This window comes from Eurytemora carolleeae, unplaced genomic scaffold, assembly GCF_000591075.1.
Source record: "Eurytemora carolleeae unplaced genomic scaffold, Eaff_2.0 scaffold287, whole genome shotgun sequence".
In the NCBI taxonomy this organism is placed as follows: domain Eukaryota; kingdom Metazoa; phylum Arthropoda; class Copepoda; order Calanoida; family Temoridae; genus Eurytemora; species Eurytemora carolleeae.
In genome coordinates, this window is record NW_019396221.1 from 213723 (window position 1) to 232144 (window position 18422).

Consider the following 18422-nt stretch of genomic DNA (forward strand, 5'->3'; position numbering starts at 1 on the left):
TGGTTGGGGATGTCTAATCAAATATTTATACCTTCCCACAAAACGTGCAGACATACTTTTTCTCCCCAGTGTGGAGCCTCATGTGCAGATTCAAACTAGAAGCATGCTTAAACGCTTGTCCGCATATATCACAGAAGGACTTGTCAGTAAGTTCATGTGAGCTGATGTGAGATTTCAAATTATTGTAAGACTTAAATCCTTTATCACATTTTTCACATTTAAAGGGTCGTTTATTCCCGTGGCTCCTCTTGTGTCGAGTAAGTAGGTTCTTAACTTTAAACACCTAAAAATAAAAATATAATACTGCAAAACAGATGAATCACATTAAACAAAATTTTTACTTTTCTAAATGGGGGACTATTTTCTGCACATTATCCCGAATTCAAATAAGCTGTTAAAATACAACAGTATCCTATTATCCCATGAGAATATATTCTGTTGTCAAATAACGTATCTTAAAATTATTCCTATTGTAAAACTAAATCATCGAAAATACATTTAAAATGAAGTAGTATTCTCTGTTTGTGTGTTTGTTTGTCCTATCATAACTCAGAAACCCCTGTCCTGATTTGCATAAAATGTTGGTTAGTACACTCAGTAGAACCACGAGAATGTTCTTAGCTTTGCTCGATAATTCTGAGTGGATCGACTTTTAAGTGGAAAACTTAGTTTATAGGCAAAGCTGGTTTCCCAAGATAGAGATTTAAATGGTACAATTGTAAATCCATGACAGCTTTAAATACTGGTGACAGTCCCTTTAAATTTTGAACTACCTTAGAGCACCCCTCCTCCTCACACTTGTATGTGAGAGTGGTATGTGTAGAATCCCTGTGGTAATGAAGACTACTCGGAGCAGTGAATATTCGAGTACATTGATCACATTCATACATCCGGGATTCGGACAAATTGTGAACTTTGTTTAGATGCGTCCTATACGCTATCTTGGACCTGAACACCTCAGGACATGAGTCACAATTGTAAAGGAGGACGGGACAGACATGATCTTTTTCTCCAGGTTCAAATGGACTATCACAGAGTAAACATCGACTGAGAGAAGGTTTGGAGCTGGGTAGAGCGACGAGATCTGCCATACTAAGACCAGGTCCATCCAGGGGATCATCAGGGTTGCCTCCGAACTGTACTCCAGCCAGGAGACTCTCCTCCAGACCATCCACATCATCCTCTAGAAGAATATTCTTCCCAAGGGACTGGAGTCCAGGAGGATCAGGTTTGGAGGTACTAAAGAAGGTTGAAGGATCAGGTTGGGATTGGTTTACTCCAGGTTGGAGTAGAGATACAGTAATTATCCCCTGATGCTTTGTACTAGACTGGTGAGATATCAGCTCTGTAAAAACATAAGATTGAAGAATTGGGTTATTTCAGGCAGCAATTTGTAATAAACAGTTCACAATGGTCTAATCTTTGATTACAAAAAAAGCTGTTTACTGTTTAGTGTACCAGATAAATTCTTATACTGTACGCCGTTATTAAAAAATTATACATAAATCCTTTTCCCTTGGTTTTTCTTAGTCATGGGACCCGCATGTAATGATCGGTTGCTAAAATAAAAAATTCATATACTTGCTCTGACCTTTTTTGTTTCTAACAAGAAGTTCACAGGTTGGGTAAGCACAACGGTACATAAACTCAGCGTGAGCACTCTCCGTGTGCCTGATTAAACCGTTCTCCGCGTTGAAAATATTATCACAGAAATCACATTTGTAAACACAAAGCACTGCACTCTGTGAACTCGATGTAGCATCCACACACGGTTTACCCTGAACATTTTAAAATTTAATCAAGGAAACTAATTTTGAATCTTTCCCCTGCAATCATTTAATTTTCATTAGTAATTGCGCCTTTTAGGACACTTCTTAATAATTTTAATTAATTTAAATTCACCAATGGATTATACTCCTCCGTGGGATCTTCGTCGATATTTAAGATATTATCCTCATCCGCGGAATCATGAAAGCGACCTCCGTCATTCCCGTCAACATCTAGGAACTCGGCCAAATGTTTTGGAGGTTTTCGTCGTCGCTTCAAAGCAGTGTACTCGTTACCAAGGGAAGGAGCGGGAGGGGGCCGTATTTTCTCACATCCTATATACAATCTATATCAGGTCAGATTTAATATTGACAAAAACAGACCTGAGCTGAAAGCTTTTGAATTGTGGATATCGAGATCAATGCTCGATCTCCAATTTTTATTACTATTAAGATTAATTTATTCTTTAGTTTGTATCCTAGAAAGTGTAACCCAAATCAAATCATAAGTTGCAGGGATTGCCTAAGACTACTGTAGTGGATTGGAGTTTCAAGCCCTCCCCATTCCTGGTTTTTCAGCCCAGCCTTCTGTTTATGAGGTATATAATAAATATACTTCTAATGCTACTTTTGTTTACTTTGTAATTGCGAAGTGCTCAGCCACAAGACCAAATTTGAGCCATGCCCCACCTTAGAATACTTAACATCCAAGGATTGTTACACAGTTGACTGTTTGATTGCAGAATTCGAACAGCCAGAAGTCGAGAAATTTTGAAGCTTTGCACACGAGAGGACTGTCATACCTACAGGTTACAATACAATGAAAATATGGTTGAGCTCCCCCAATTGCCCATATGGGATCTAGTGGTTAAGCCGGTTCAGATCTGGCCTCATTAAGCGTATCAAATACAAGAGTTTTCAGCTCTGTTAGGTTCTTATGATATGATTAATAGTCCAAAATTTTACCTTTCTTTGGTCTGCCGCGCTTCCCTGAGCTTCGGTTTGATGGTTTAGCATCGCAATTCATCTTTATTCTCTTCTCTAGACTACATGAAGAACCTTGAGCCTTCAAAAGTTTCTGTATATAGATCTGACCTTCACGTACCCGGGCTAAAAACTCGGCAGTAACCTAGAACAAAGGATGATTAAGGCTGCGTCTTAAATTCAATATTACCGAAGCTTCTTGACATAATTAAAATAATTTATGTCCAAAATTTAAAATCAACTAGACAGCAGGGAATAAAATCAAGAAACTGAATTTGGCGGGAAAAAAACCTTAGGAATTTTGAATATGTCCGACCTGAACCCCTGTTTTACACTCAGGACAAATCTTGTCCGGTAAATCCAAACTTGTCTCTAGGATCAGGTTCATGTTCTGCTCGATCAACTCCGACACCTTCGCGGTGAGGAGGTTCATGCTGTTGATGACAATGCAAACCTCCTGCTCCTCAATCCTCATGTTCTTCTCATCCTCCCACCCGCATAACCTGCACATGTTGGACTTCGACAAGGTGCCCATTTTAAAATCTGAAAATAAGGATTTAAAAAATTTCTGCAATTCTACATGCACATGCCGTTCCTGTCGAGGAAGTGGGTTTGAAGCCTGTTGGCCTTGGTGCCTAGCTTCATGTAGTTCTTGTTCTGCATTCTGTGCATGAACTTGATGTCTCGCGCCTTCTTGGCAACCTCAACACGATTTGTTCCTAAAAATAGCAAAAATTGAATCCGTTTTACATTCAAAGTTAAAGACCATTAGGTTGAGTAGATTGAACATTTTAATGTTTGTTCCGGGACCATTTTTGTCTTAATTCCTCTACCAATATCCATTTAAAAAGTTGGTAGAAACAGAGATAACAAGAATAACTAGAATGATTGTAGTCTCTTTAATTTAATAATTACATTTTTATCAAATGTTTGGGAACTTGACGAAATTTATTTCTAAAAAGTTGCCCAAAATATTTTTGAGAAATATATCAGTTGTAACTAAAGAAAGTACGAAGTTCATTCCAGAATTTTTCTAGTTATTACTGTATACAGTGAGCTTACAGCAAAATGGGACGTATATGATAATACAACAAGACAATCTAACAGGAAAAAGATAAAACAATGTTGGTCAGGATTTTGTAAGGATATTTTTTGAACTGAATCTATGGATCCAATGGCCAATTTCAAGAAAAACCTTTTTACGCAATTTTTAAGAATTTGATATGAACCGTTCTTCGAAGACCACTAGGGCCATTACCCCTTAATATTAGTGTACACTCCCTTTAATAAGATATTGAGTGCTCACCTATCCAACCGAATGCTCTGTAGGTTTTGAGAAGACGACCTGATGTAGATTTATCAACAGGGACAAGGTCTCGGTTAGGATTTAGACTCTGTCGGTAATATCTGCAACAATCAATAAATCACATTTTAAAAAAACCTATTCATTATATTTTATTATTTTTTAAATTAGCCCAATAACATCGAACAAACGTTTTTGTCGTACCCCCCCCCCCCCCCCTTCATTCCCCATAAAATATTAACATATGCTAACCTAAGTTAGGATCTATGCCCTATTTTAGCTCCTGAAGGAAGGACGAGCTGGAAACCAGTATCATCCAGTGTATCCAGATCCACCTCAGTATCCTACTCAACCATACATTCAGATCTTTATCCTTGTCTTCTTCAAGTACAATCTTAACGTACTAGATTAGGTATTGGTCTAGCCCATATTTATGGGGTAAGACCTTGGTTTAAACCCAATGATAAGTTATCTCCTTTTTAAGGAACTGGTTTTAATTGTTTACAAAAAGCCATTAGATCTTCAAGAACTAAAGATTGAATATTTTCCTGCGAATGGTCTGAACTCTCCCCATCTTCTCCTTCAGGGTAACTTGAACTGTAATCATAGTACTCAGCATACTCTACATAAAAATATGCAATAACCAACCAGCAAATAAATAAAAATATACGCATTTACAAAGTTGCAAAAAATGAAAATAAAATACGCATTTACAAACTTGCAAAAAAATTAAATAAATATACGCATTTACAAACTTGCAAAAAATGAAATAAATATACGCATTTACAAACTTGAAAATTTTTTAATAATATACGCACTTAAGAACTTGCAAAAAATTAAATGAATTTACGAATCTATGTACAGAATTACAAAAAAAAACCTAAAAGGGATTATGATTTTAAAAGTTGCGCAAAATTTAACAAGAAAAAGCATTAAACAAATTGTAAAAGTTCAATAAAAATACGCACTTACAAACAGAATTAAATTAAAATACGCATTTACAAAATTGTAATGGAACTAAATTAAAAAACACATTTACAAAATTCTACAGAATTAATTAAAAAATCGCGTCTACAAAATTCTACAGAATTAAAAAAAAATCGCATCTACAAAATTGTACAGAATTAAATGAATATACGGATCTGCAGAATATCAAGAAAACTAAAAGATAATACGTATTTACAAGTTAAGCAAAATTAAATTTAAAATGCTTTTACAAAATTGTCTAAAATCAAATGAATTATGCATGGTTTCCGAAAGAAAATGCATAAAATCAGATAATTTAAGTAAGATTACTATATGTAAATGATATATCATATCTCTGACAAAACCTTCCTAGGAACTCTAGGTCTACTTTTTAATTAAGTATTTGGCCTGAGCTGAAAACTTTAGAATGAGATATCCTTGATCACGATCGTTTTATCTGATTTTCCTATGGACAAACTTTTGTTTTTGTTCTTAATCATCTTTTTGGATTTTTCTACTGCATAAAACTTACGTTTGATAACAAATACTGATACAATGCTATATCGACTGAATTGAAGTCAGCTTTTCACAAGCCGGCTTTTAAAGCATTTAAACAAATACAAATGTAATCATGTTAATATGAAATTGTCATTTTGAACATTAGTCTTAAAAAACATTAATCCAAAACTTGTTTAGTTCAATTGGCATGACACCACAACACCAGAAATCAAAACCGGTTTTTCAAAAGTTAGAGTACATATTAACATGACACTCAGAATGGATAAATTTTTAACTTCTTTCTTGTATATCAAATGCGTTTTAAAATAATCTTGGGTTTAGTAAAAACAGGAGTTTAAGCATTAATCTTGATGTCCACCATTCTAAAGTTTTCAGCTCGGGTTATTTAGTTTCTTAATTGTCTTTTGGGATGATAAAGTCATTATTTTCCCGTTTTGTATTTCTTCTGTTAAAATACAGAGTAAGATGCGACTTCAAAGACTACTGTATGGAATCTATTTAGTCTTATTTCTCACAATCATAGATCTCTGCAACTGAATCCTTGTTCATTAATTTATCAAAATTTTAAAAATTAATTTCAAGACTATTTGAAGGACTAAACGCAAGTTCAAATTTACAAATTTTCAGGCTGTCATTCAAGTCTCATTCTTTGTGGGTCACGCTGTATATTTAGTCGATTTTCACGCTCTGTATGATTAGTTGTAATATCAAAGTTTTAACTAACCTATGAGAGTTTCTCCTTCGTGTTTGAGTTTACAATGTCCTTTATCAAGCATGTGGCGTTGAACAGAACCAAGACTTTGGAAAGCTTTTCCTTTCTCACAGCACCATAAACACATGTGACCCTGTCCGACCTAAATATAGACTCATGTGACCCTGTCCGATCTAAATAAAGACACATGTGACCCTGTCCGACCTAAATATAGACTCATGTGACCCTGTCCGACCAAAATATAGACTAATGTTACCCTGTCCGACCTAAATATACTCATGTGACCCTGTCCGACCTAAATATAGACACATGTGACCCTGTCCGACCTACATATAGGCACATGTAACCCTGTCCGACCTCAATATAGATACATGTGACCCTGTCCGATCTAAATATAGACACATGTGACCCTTTCCGACCTAAATATAGACACATGTGACCCTCTCCGACCTAAATATAGACACATGTGACCCTGTCCGACCTAAATATAGACACATGTGACCCTGTCCGACCTAAATATAGACACATGTGACCCTGTCCGACCTAAATATAGACACATGTGACCCTGTCCGACCTAGATATAGACACATGTGTCCCTATCCGATCTGAATATAGACACATGTGACCCTGTCCGACCTAAATATAGACACATGTGACCCGGTCCGAAAAAAACATAGACACATGTGACCGTGTCCGATCTAAATATAGACACATGTGATACTCTGTCCGAACTAAATATTGACACATGTGACCCTGTCCGACCTAAATATAGACTCATGTGACCCTGTCCGACCTAAATATAGACACTAGTGACCCTGTCCGATCTTAATATAGACTCATGTGACCCTGTCCGACCTAAATATAGACTCATGTGACCCTGTCCGACCTAAATATAGACACTAGTGACCCTGTCCGATCTTAATATAGACTCATGTGACCCTGTCCGACCTAAATATAGACACATGTGACCCTGTCCGACCTAAATATAGACACATGTGACCCTGTCCGATCTTAATATAGACACGTGACACTTTGTCCGAACTAAATATAGACACATGTTATACTTTGTTCGAACTAAATATTGACACTTGTGATCCCGAAGGTAGCTCCAAGCTACCTTCGATCCAAGTATATTCCTACCTTTGCTCCAAGTATATTCCTACCTTTGCTCGAAATATATTCCTACCTTTGCTCCAAGCATATTCCTACCTTTGCTCTAAGTATATTCCTACCTTTGCTTCAAGAATATTCCTATCTTAGCTATAAGTACAAACTTTAGCTCCAAGTATAGACTTTTGCTCAAAATATATTCCTACCTTTGCTCCAAGGTACTCAATTAAGCCCTCCATGTTTATAAGAAACTCTGGATCCGGAATGAAGAATGAATGGGCTTCCATCATATGTCTAGAATAAAGTGTTAAGCAATATGTATGAGTGTAAATGTGGATGAAAGCTCACAATTGAATCTTTCTCAAAACATGCATGGACCATTGTGAAGTTTAAAAGCACAAATACATTATAAGTGATATAAAAGAGGAGAAAAAAGTTATATATGAGAAAAAAGAAGACATTTTCGAGTCATCACCAATTCTAAATTCAAAACTTTAAAAAAGTAAAAAAAAATACTTGATATTATTGTCAAGGTTAGCTGAATGATGAGAACAGAAAACACAATCTGTAATTGGAATTGGATCCTCCTCCTCCTCCCACTCATCGGAGTCAACCTCTTCCACTTCCATTTCGTCCTCGTCATCCTCGTTCTCCTCCCCCTCCTTTTCTACCACATCCTTCTTGAGGACAATCTTGGCCTTCTCCTTGATCCTACCCAAGTCCTCTTCTCCGACCTTGAGGACCATGTCCTTGTGCTTCTTGGAATTCAGGTGATTCTCGTAAGCCTTCGTGTTCGTTATATTTTTTCTAAAACAACGTTTCTTTAAAACTTTCAGCGCTTAAGATATAAGATTAACTAGCTAAAGTTCCAGTTGGGCGTTGTTGCCCGTGGAATTTCAAAATTAAAAAATGGGCTTCCTACAAATTTAAGCCAACTTGGACCAGCCGTTTGGCAAGGTATAGCGAACATGTATATATATGTATTTGAGCATAAAGCTTTATTATTTAGATAAATATGCAAATTAAAAAGTACCTGCAAGCAATACAGTACGTGGACTGCTGTTTGACATCTCCACTCTCCTTTTTCGCCTGCGCTTCGTGCGCTTCTTTCCTCACTTCAAACTCAGCAGCTGTCACCATAGGCAGGTTGGCAACCTTTCTCTTCAGATTGTATCTGTGCCAATCCCCTAAATCAATCAATCATTAATATTCAGAACAATCAATTTTTTTAATCTATATATCTAAAGTTGTAATCTCTGTTTGTTTGTCCGATCATAACTCAGGAACTCCTTGACAGATTTGCCTCAAATTTTGATTGGGAAACTCGGGAAAACCACGGGAATGTTCTTAGCTTGGGTTTGAGAGTCTAAGTTTCCAGGTTATATCGACCAAGTGCGGGTAAACGGGGGGAATAACTATGTAGCCTAGGCAACGCTTGGTTCCCAAGCTAGTATATAAATAAAAGGACGGAATCCTAGAGGGCAAAATTTTACGAAAAATCAAATTAAATCTGTAAATGTGACTTTTTGTTTTCTCTCTTCTGATCTTATTCCGATTCTTAAAAATACCATTACAATGCACTTCTGTGTCAGATAAATAAACACAGAATAAGGATAAGAAATTCACAGCACGATTAGAATTGCCAGGAAAAATGGGAATGAAAAAATCGAAAAATTGCAAATTTAAAATGCATCAGATTTTAGAGCTTTCAGTGCAGTATATGAAACAATTGATGACGCCGAGTGAATCAATAACCCACTGCAGTTTGCAAAAACTTTAAATTATTAAGAGGTAGATTGATAAAACTTTCAAATAAAAATGTTAAATAACATGTGATTTAGGTTGGTATTGTTTAAACTTAATTTTAATTCTTCTCAGTACTTTTGAATAAATATTAAACAATTTTTTTAGATTAGAATTGGGAATAATTTTTATTAGCGTGCATGTTCTTTTAATCGTAACTAATCATATTCAACCCAGGGTTCTTCATCATTTGGTTCGGCCGTATAGAAGATGTCAACTAACCTTTAAAATGAATTCTATGAAGTTCATTATCTGTGAATCCAACCTGACAAGTCAGACAAGTTAAACGACTCATCTTCTATCTGAAAAATTAACAAAGAAGCTTAAAAAGAAGTATCAACAAAAGAAATTACATATAACGTCATTAAAAGGAACTGTAAGCGTAATTTCAAGTGATCATCCAAGCAAAGATTGCAATGCCCGATTTAAAGCGGTGCCATCAAACATTTTACTGTTCATCGAGTAGATAGCGCTTCGTGTGTAAATCATTCGAATTACGGTTGAATTGCTGTCACGTGACTCTACAAATGGAGGATCACTTGAAATTACGCCTAAAGTCCCTTTAGGAAAATAGCATAACAATTGGAGGGTTTCTTCGGAGTAGAAGGCACTGGTCGATATTTTCATTTCTTAGATAATTGATTTTATTTAAAAACAGATTTTTTTCGTAATTTGGGAATATGATGCTAAATTGCGAACAATTACATACAAAAAAATTTAAATACCACATTCATGTATTTAAATATTTAATAATTTGAACCCTAAACCAAATTAAAATGTTCATGATCTTCAATTTTTTAACCTAATTATAATTATCGAACTGCTTTGGACGGTTTTGCAAACGTTTCTTTGGTATATTTTTACATAAAAGGCAAAGAAGAATAATGTTCATTTAAAAAAATATATAATGGTTCTCTTATAGATTTTAATCGTTAATTAAAATCAAATCAAAATAGAATGAGCCTAAAAAAAACAATTTTCTAAATCCTTTCAAGTTTAAATCAAATATTTTTCCAATTAACCTTGTTATTCATCAATTAATATGGTTTTAAACTTTTTTGCTATCAGATCGTTTCATTTGATTTCCAGCAGATCAATTGAGTAAAAAATTCGGTTAATTTTGTTCGATGTAAAAAATAATTTTCATTCGTGCATTTGGTGGAGATAATCAGGGGCGTACACAGGAAATTTTTATTTACATTTTTATTCTTTCCAGAAGGGGGGGGGGGAGGGCTCAGCACTTGTTAGGGGCTGAAAACCCTGGAAACCATAGATTTTTCTCCTCAATCCCCCCTCCCTGCATCCGCCTCTAAAGATTATTAATAGAAAAACTAATGTTAAACTGAATCCTGTGAGAGTTGACCCATGTACTTGAGTTTACGAGTTGCCATCAACTCTCTAGCTCTCGGAGGAACACTGTAAGAACGCCGGAGACGATCTAGATTTAAACCAGCCGTCCCGTCGACGGTATCCTAGAAATAGGTCAGTTAAAATATTTAAACACTCTCAACATCAACAACTTTTAACGTCAAACTTCTTTTTTCAAAGAATCATCTTTATTATTATTATCACGGATAGTGCTTATTTGTTATGTTAGAATTTGCGGGATTTTCACACTTACAGTTGGTGAAGTGAAATTTAGATTGAGGTAAGACTAATGGCGGCGCGCCTGCACATCTGCAACCTTAAGGACTGTGGCAGTGGCGTAAGGAGCGTAAGAGTCCTTTAGTAAATATTTTTCTTAACTCTTAAAAAGTTTTAGATTAAATTTTTGTATTTAGATTTGTTTACCGGTTTTAGGTCCGGTGATGAGGCGCTGGTTCTTATATCCTCCTCTACTGGTTCCAGATCCGAGGCAACCAGAGACTGCATAGTAATCGGACCAACATCTCCTTTAGCCTTCTCTCCTTTATTAGCTTCTCTTGCTCTCTGAACAATGAACAAGGTTACATTTCGGTTCAACAATTAAATGCTTTCAGTTCTAAATGTCTTTCATGTAAATAAGTGCTGATAACAAAAATTTTTCTCTGCTCTTCCTGTGAATTATAAATGTATTTTTTATACTATTCATAATTTTGACGAGCTGTGTCTTCCAATCTTCTCCCCTTTTATGTGACATGAAAATTACTAACTACAACAGTACGCCATTTTTTCCTTTCAGCCTCACTTCCTATTCTCAATTTCTTTGCTTTTATTTTTTTGTAATCTTTTGTGTAGGGCCTTTTATTTAAATATATATAAGATTTAGACAATTTAAAGATGATTTAACGACATTATTTTTTGTAGAAATTTAATGTGTAATTGAGGCTGTAGTTTACCTGATGGGAATGACAAACTGGTTTATACCTGATCTCCTTGAAGAAACTTGAAGAAAGGCATCTCAATCCCGGTTGGATGGAACCACACGTAGTAGCACAGCATGAACATTATCCCCCCGAAGAAGGCAAAGTAGTGCCCGAACAAGGCTGGGAATACATACCAGGCCGTCTTCTCAACCTTCCAGAACCAAATCCCCAGCAGGGCGGAGTTCTCCAGGAAGGAGAAGGTGAAGTACATCAGATACTTGTATCTCGTCTGCTCTTCCTTGGCGTTGAAGAAGGAGAAGATGTAGATTGCTCCGAGAACGAGAGCAAACAGAAACTCTTCAAAGTGCGAGTTACAAGCGTGCGTGCGTTGGAAGATGATCCATGAGGACATGACGAGCCAGTGCGCAGCACAAAATGGTCCTAGTAAAAGCTTTATAAATTAAAATTTGAGAGAAAAATGCTTTAAGTTTGTAGAAAGTTTTTACATATATATCTTTACTTAGACTAGAATTTACCTATCCATTTAGGAAAAATTGAAGCAAAGAGTGCAAGTGCAAGAACCCTGGCTGTAATGCTGGCGAACTGCCAGAGGAACTGGAAGAGGGTCCCGATCAGGGTGATGTTGTTCTTGTCATCGAAGGTGTACCTTGAAGAAAAACTTGATAGTTCTTAGTTCTTACTCGACAATGTCTTGGAAATGATTTGTTGTTGCTGGGGTTTAAAATTTTATAATTCCTAAGCGATTATAAAAAATAATGATAAAGACCCCCCCCCTCCCCTCCGTCAAAAGCTTGTCTACCTGAGTGATCTATGGTAGACAACAAGGGACCAGGCTAGTGATACCAGGCTGGAGGTTACGGACAGGACGAGGATTGTCAGCTTTAGATAAGGATCAATTCCTTCATCGATCAATTGCGCATTATTGATCCTAAATTCACCCGGTTCTAGGATAAATTAAAGAATTCAGCCATTATAAGGATTAATCTAAATTCAAAACTTCTTAGGCTAAAATCAGAATTCAACACTTAAAAAGACTTCATAGGTTTGAAAAAAAATGAAGATACATCTTCATACAAAAATGAAATCTGTCAGAAAGGGGAAATTAATTAGAAAAAAATATGTTTTAACTTTAGACCCGGTTTTCCTGTTAGCATGTGGATCCTTGATAAGTATATATATCTGTAGAACCAGCTGTGGGGCGGACTCCATGAAGGACTCGAAGAGACGGAGCAGGGTAGCATCAGCATCCTCGTACACCATCAAGGTGTAGTACTTGATACGGGCCTTAATAATATTTCATTTATATCCAGACCCTGAATTTTAAAGGAACATCAAAATAAGTTTGAAAGCTTTTTAGTTCATTTGTTCATGGTTAAAAATGACAGTTGAGTTTCTTCAAAAGTCCAATTGTATAGTTTTAAGGTATCTTACTTCATTTAGTATTACCTTTCTATGTTTTGCTTTCTCAATGTTATTTACTGCTCTCTCCTCCTTACACTTTTCCATTCTACTCAGCAACCCGTACCGTATACTATCGATGTACCTGAATAAATGTACAGTATGCAGTGTACACTGTACAGTGTACAGTGTACAATATACATTAAATGGTGTAGTGGACAATTTAGGTTTGAAACAAACAAAGAAAAGAAGAAAAAATCATGACACAAACAATTCACTTCTTAAAAAAATAGGCCATCATTAATTAAATTTGTTTAACATTGATATTAATATATTCATAACAATTCATTCGTATAAATATGTACATTAAAATATATGCAATATAGAAAGAATAGGAGCTACTTGACAGTATAGAATTTAACCAAAAATAGGAGCTACTTGACAGAATAGAATTTAACCAAAAATAGGAGCTACTTGACAGAATAGAACTTACCTTAGAATAGGAGCTACTTGACAGAAAAGAATTTAATCAAGAATAGGAGCTACTTGACAGAATAGAATTTAACCAAGAATAGGAGCTACTTGACAGAATAGAATTTAACCAAGAATAGGAGCGCTACTTGACAGAATAGAATTTAACCAAGAATATGAGTCATTTGACAGAATAGAATTTAACTAAGAATAGGAGCAACTTGACAGAATAGAACTTATCTAAGAATAGAGCTACTTGAAAAAATAGAACTTACCTAAGAATAGGAGCTACTTGAAAAAATAGAATGATAAGTCTGAAAATCCAACGACGGGTAGAAACCCTCTTAACGCTCATATCACTATCCAGCAGATACCATCTGTTAAAACCATACAAATGTATTTTATATATTAGTATAAAAATTGATGAAAATTGTGAAACCGGCAATAATTAAATAAAATTTAAGCTACCGTATTGTGTGAACTCAACGTGGATGACTTCACATTTATTTCTGGAAAATCTAGATTATGCTGTCCAACGCGGTTTTCATCTTTTTTTTATGTGAATATTTATATTCTGTCACTTCTAGAAAATAAATATTAATCTGCCATAAAAATATAAAACAGCTTGCTAACAAAGTGTTCTACAATTATAGGCGTTTCTATAGATAAATAAGGCAAAGTCTGTCGTCCTTAATCAGTCAAAGGTTTAAAGGATACCATTGTGAATCTGGCATGCCCCTGAAATTAAACTTACAATCACTTTAAGCCAGAAACCCGCTTTATGATAAACTTACGCTGAGTACTAATCTTATTACTATGAATCTGTTGAATGTTCCCCGGTACGTTATAGGAAGTTAACACGTGTATAATATATTCGGGAACCTGATTACACTAATTTATTTCTGGTGAAACGCCCATATGTACATTTATGCTAATTCAATTCTGGTGAAACGCCCTTTTTATTTAAACTCTACTTTATTCCTAAGTTTATATTTTGTTGATTGTTTCCTGCCGTCTTAAAAGAAGTTGACAAATATTTTTCAAAATGTGTCTAATTTTTTAATTTTTTGGGTTTTCATTTATCATTTTTCATTTTGTACAACTCATTATGCCTTTATTTAATTACGAGTAAATGATAAATTCTATTCAAAACTCTGAGATCGTACTTTGTATAAACCTCATATGTATCGCTTAGACCCAATAAAGACTTGACTAATAATAACTTTAAGTCAGAAAATGAAAGAAAAAAACTTTTATTACTAGGGATATTAAAATATATTATTTGCATGTGTTCCCTGAAGCTGAACCCGGTCATGGTGAGGGATGGGAAGACAATGAAGAAGGTGGTGAGTCCGAAATACCAGTAATGATAGATTCCATGGTCCACCGCCAGGTGGTAGAAGTAGTATGCCACGATACAGTCCATTACAAGATCCATTATATACGTTACTAAATATGCAAACATGTTTACATTAACAAAAATATTTATAATAGCCTCTTAGTCAACCATAATTTCGTGCATTCTAAATTCAAGGCCGAGAGTATGTCAAAAATAATCACAAAATGATGGAAATTACTGTATAGGGCCGTAGACTATAAAACTTATTAGAAAACCATTTAAATTATACATTTTGAGAAGTTGACACTTCAGAATATGTTCTTTTTGAAAATCACCAGTAGGATGATTGAAAATATTCTCGAAACGTACCAAGTTGTCAAATCAAGTCATATTTAATCTAAAACCCCCAGTTTCTTAATCTTTACTTCTCTTGTTCAAAAAATATTATGGATTATCCCATAACAGTTGTAGTTATTTTCGTAATGCAAATGAAGTTTTTTTTAAATCACCAGTACGCTGATTAAAAATATTTTCGAAACGTACCAAGTTGTCAAATCAAGTCAAGTTTAACTCTGAAACCCCCAGACTGCCTTCAGGGCACCACGCACCACACCGTGCAGATAAAAACCATAAAACCCAAAGATATAAGGTTCCCTACCTATAGAGATTAAGGTGCAGAGAAGGTCGAACCAATTATATCTCAAGGTTTCTGGCAGAGCATCAACTTCGTCCGTTCCTTCCCGACTTTTCCCGTTCAGAAACGGAGCCTGCTCAGGTTCATCGCGTCTCCGTCCAGTTTCAGCAGGGAGGGATCGGGTTTTCAGAGTTCCGTCTTTTATCGCCTTCCATGTTCGTGTTCCAATCCACTCAATGCCACTGCCGGCCATCTTGGGCTGGAGCACGTCAGTCATTTCTCATTCTTTATCTGGAACTGATATTTTCTTTGCAACAAGGGTACAGAGGAATGAAAAAAGATTAAATTATGACAAAACTAAAAAAAGTTTTAAAAGCAAGTTCCTGATTCTACGTTAAAATCAGGAGTGTGTAATACTTGACATAGTTGAATGATGGACATGATCTAAATTAATCTTGAATGTTCTAAAACAATTGTAGAATTATTCACGTCGAGAGATGCTCTAAGAAGTCGAGTAGGAGCATGATCAGGGAGAAAAACATGGTTATTCTCCTGACTTCAACTCCGAGTAGGAGTTGGAGTTAAGAGAAGAACCCGTTAATACTGCTCTGTAATACTCCGGGTAGGAGTTGGAGTAGTGAGAAGAACCGGTTTATTCTCCGGCCATGGCCCTAGCTTGTGCACGAACTCTCTTCTCGTACTCTGTCTTGTTCTGACAGTAGCAGGTGTACGCCTCAGCCTGGGCCGGATCCTTGATGTTCGGATCGTTCAGTAGGTCCTAGCACACAACGGGGTTATAATAAAAATAAAACAAAAAAAATCTAAAAATGTATTTTAAAAATAATTATTCTTTACGTTATATTAGGAAGCTTTGGTGAAATTTAATAATACACAAGAGGCAAAAACTGAAATAACATAAACTTGATAATACTAATATCAAATTAAAATTTATATGAAATGATTGAAAAAAGAAAATTAGTGATGATTTTTTTTTACCTGAATCCCGAGAAGGATCTGTTTGATGGTGATGGCAGGACGCCAATCCTTCTCCTCATCCAGCAGGGACAAGCAGACTTGAGTAGATACATCAATCAATCAATCAATCAATCAATCAATCAATCAATAAATCAATCAATCCATTTATATGTATTTTAATTAATACACATCCAAACCAACCAACAGAAAATAGATTTTTAAAGTCAGGAAATCAATGAAATATTTAAAAATTAAATCGAATAATCAAAAATAAAACCAATCTTAAAATAAAATATTCTCATATATTAATAAATAAACTAAGATGTCGGGTCAGTTCGACCAAGAAATATTAATCAATTTTAACAAATCCTTCAAACTTTGTTAAAAAAAAGTAAAAACCTAAGTTACCCAAAATTAATGTTTACTAACTAACCTGTTCCTGATGGGTAGACGTTGGGATGGAAAAGTGGAGGGACGAACTTGACCTTTGGTGGAGTGCTGGGATAGTCATCCTTGAAGATAATCTGTCCCTTGTACAGACCTCCCTCCCAGGGGGTTCCCTTCTTACCAGGAATAGCGTACTCCCAGAGCATCAGGTTCATCGAACCATCAGCGTTCTTCATCGGTCGAGCGATATATCTAAATGTTAAACAATAGAACCAAGCAATTCCAACCATTTTTGGACAAACATAGATGAGCACACACACTCCAAAGATACTGTCTTCTCACTTTTTGAGAATAATCTTTTTTTCCCCAAATGATAAAATGGGAAAAATAAATGGATTTCCGGAGTAACAGTTTAAAAAATGTAAAAAACATCTTGCCTCTCAATTACAAATTTACTATTCTCCCCCCCCCCCTCCCCTCCCAGGTGATTTATTTATTCATTTATTTATATGTCAAAAGTAACTTCATTGTATTGTCTTAGCGAGATCCTTTCATGGTTTAATAACATTACGCTTGTGGACTTTCTTTCACAAAAATATTGTGCAATTTCAATATTCGCACATAAAACAACATAAATTTAATTCCTGCAAATATTTTATTTAATAAGTCTTAAAATTTCATCATTCCACGGCGCTCCTTGAGGTATTACAACGTATCAATCGTTCCTCGTCAAGCTTGTCTTAAGAACCAACTTACCCGAAAGGATGATCCTTCCTCCACGCCTTCCTTTCTTCCGATAGCCGGGCTTGAGCGATACCAGACATTATTAGCTCTGAAATAATCGACAAAATGATCAAAATTTTGAAATCACAAAATCGTTGGCCTGCAATACAGGGTAATGTCAATCAATCACAGCTCTTTAAGACATAACACTAGTAATATCACAATCAATTTTCACACCAGAATTAATTAGATTATCACACAACATGAGATAAAAAAGTTTTTTGTTGCAAAAAAACATTCTTTTGCGCAATGAGCATCGTGCAGACGGTCTTGTTATAGTTAGTACAGTAACAAACAAACTTAAAAAAAGAGATTTACTTTAATTCGAAAATGGCGGCGCAAAAGATCGATTTAGCGGATAAAAGAGTATTTTCGAGCAGGAATGAAGAATAGAGTTTAGGCGAATGGATCCCAACCAACATACATCCGACCCAGTAGATTTTTATCTGTTGACTGATGTATCAGAATATCAACCTGATCACTCGGAGACAACCCTGTCTCATCATCACACAGAGCATCCTGAACATTTGATATTAAAGGAACTGTTCGCTAAAACTAAGTCATGCTGAAATTTCAATAAATAGGGAGAAATTAGTCTCAAGACTAAGTCACCATTAAGACTCGAGCCTTAAATGTGTTGAAACACATTTTACCTAGAGTTGAGTCTAGTTTAAAAAACAGTAATTCTTATGAAAAAAAAACACTTAAAGTCGGATCTAATTTTGAATATTGATAATTGAGAGTTGAGACTCAGGGATTGAAACTCAAGTCTAAGCTTATAAATTGCGCCCTCAAGTTTTTCTAATTTAACTCGAATCTTTCTCCAATTATTTTACCCAAATAGTTTAAGGTTTGAGCGAAAAAAATGTTTTCTGTAATTTCTGCCTCTTGTTCTTCCAAATCTTATAGATATGAATATAGAATGAATATAGAATTTATAGGATATGAACATCGAATATATACAAT

At 35.4% G+C, this 18422-nt stretch overlaps 5 protein-coding genes across 7 annotated transcripts in view; all 5 read right to left on the reverse strand.

The window, feature by feature from the left end:
- The window catches only part of LOC111698551 (zinc finger protein 62 homolog), an 8442-nt gene extending 4297 nt beyond the window's left edge, over positions 1-4145 (reverse strand). Inside the window, exons 1-7 of the mRNA XM_023468906.1 lie at positions 4057-4145; positions 3067-3469; positions 2733-2895; positions 1903-2102; positions 1592-1778; positions 774-1345; positions 32-283 (exon numbers count right to left, since the gene is read on the reverse strand). Of these exons, the coding sequence (XP_023324674.1) occupies positions 32-283; positions 774-1345; positions 1592-1778; positions 1903-2102; positions 2733-2895; positions 3067-3285 (1593 nt within the window). The 5' untranslated portion in view covers positions 3286-3469; positions 4057-4145. The remainder of the gene's footprint in view (positions 1-31; positions 284-773; positions 1346-1591; positions 1779-1902; positions 2103-2732; positions 2896-3066; positions 3470-4056) is intronic.
- On the reverse strand, positions 4034-9479 carry LOC111698561 (zinc finger protein 622-like). Its single transcript, XM_023468917.1, is given in 8 exon segments — positions 4034-4157; positions 4306-4397; positions 4602-4675; positions 6263-6392; positions 7567-7654; positions 7877-8167; positions 8394-8547; positions 9386-9479. Coding segments are annotated over 8 exon segments (1026 nt in total). The 5' UTR covers positions 9459-9479.
- LOC111698552 (XK-related protein 4) overlaps positions 9465-18422 on the reverse strand; it is a 15377-nt gene continuing 6419 nt past the window's right edge. Inside the window, exons 1-11 of one of the 3 annotated variants that reach the window (XR_002764559.1) lie at positions 15336-15968; positions 14634-14787; positions 13614-13715; positions 12916-13012; positions 12605-12753; positions 12269-12397; positions 11985-12115; positions 11510-11889; positions 10955-11092; positions 10186-10635; positions 9465-9792 (exon numbers count right to left, since the gene is read on the reverse strand). Coding sequence is in view for 2 of the 3 variants with exons in the window: in XM_023468907.1 (XP_023324675.1) it covers positions 10501-10635; positions 10955-11092; positions 11510-11889; positions 11985-12115; positions 12269-12397; positions 12605-12753; positions 12916-13012; positions 13614-13715; positions 14634-14787; positions 15336-15588 (1668 nt within the window). In the remaining variant the exon portion in view is untranslated. Of the gene's footprint in view, positions 9793-10185; positions 10636-10954; positions 11093-11509; positions 11890-11984; positions 12116-12268; positions 12398-12604; positions 12754-12915; positions 13013-13613; positions 13716-14633; positions 14788-15335; positions 15969-18422 lie in introns of those variants that run through there. The other 2 variants (XM_023468907.1, XM_023468908.1) reach the window with 2 other exon arrangements.
- Positions 15964-17497, reverse strand: LOC111698562 (SUMO-conjugating enzyme UBC9-A). The gene is made up of 4 exons (XM_023468918.1): positions 17430-17497; positions 16720-16925; positions 16308-16384; positions 15964-16089 (listed from the first exon to the last, which is right to left on the reverse strand). The coding sequence occupies exons 1-4, from the start codon at positions 17495-17497 to the stop codon at positions 15964-15966; spliced, it is 477 nt and encodes a 158-aa protein (XP_023324686.1).
- The window catches only part of LOC111698553 (DNA-dependent protein kinase catalytic subunit-like), a 20985-nt gene continuing 20069 nt past the window's right edge, over positions 17507-18422 (reverse strand). The window contains 1 exon segment of the mRNA XM_023468910.1: positions 17507-17975. Within this exon segment, the coding sequence (XP_023324678.1) occupies positions 17853-17975 (123 nt within the window). The 3' untranslated portion in view covers positions 17507-17852.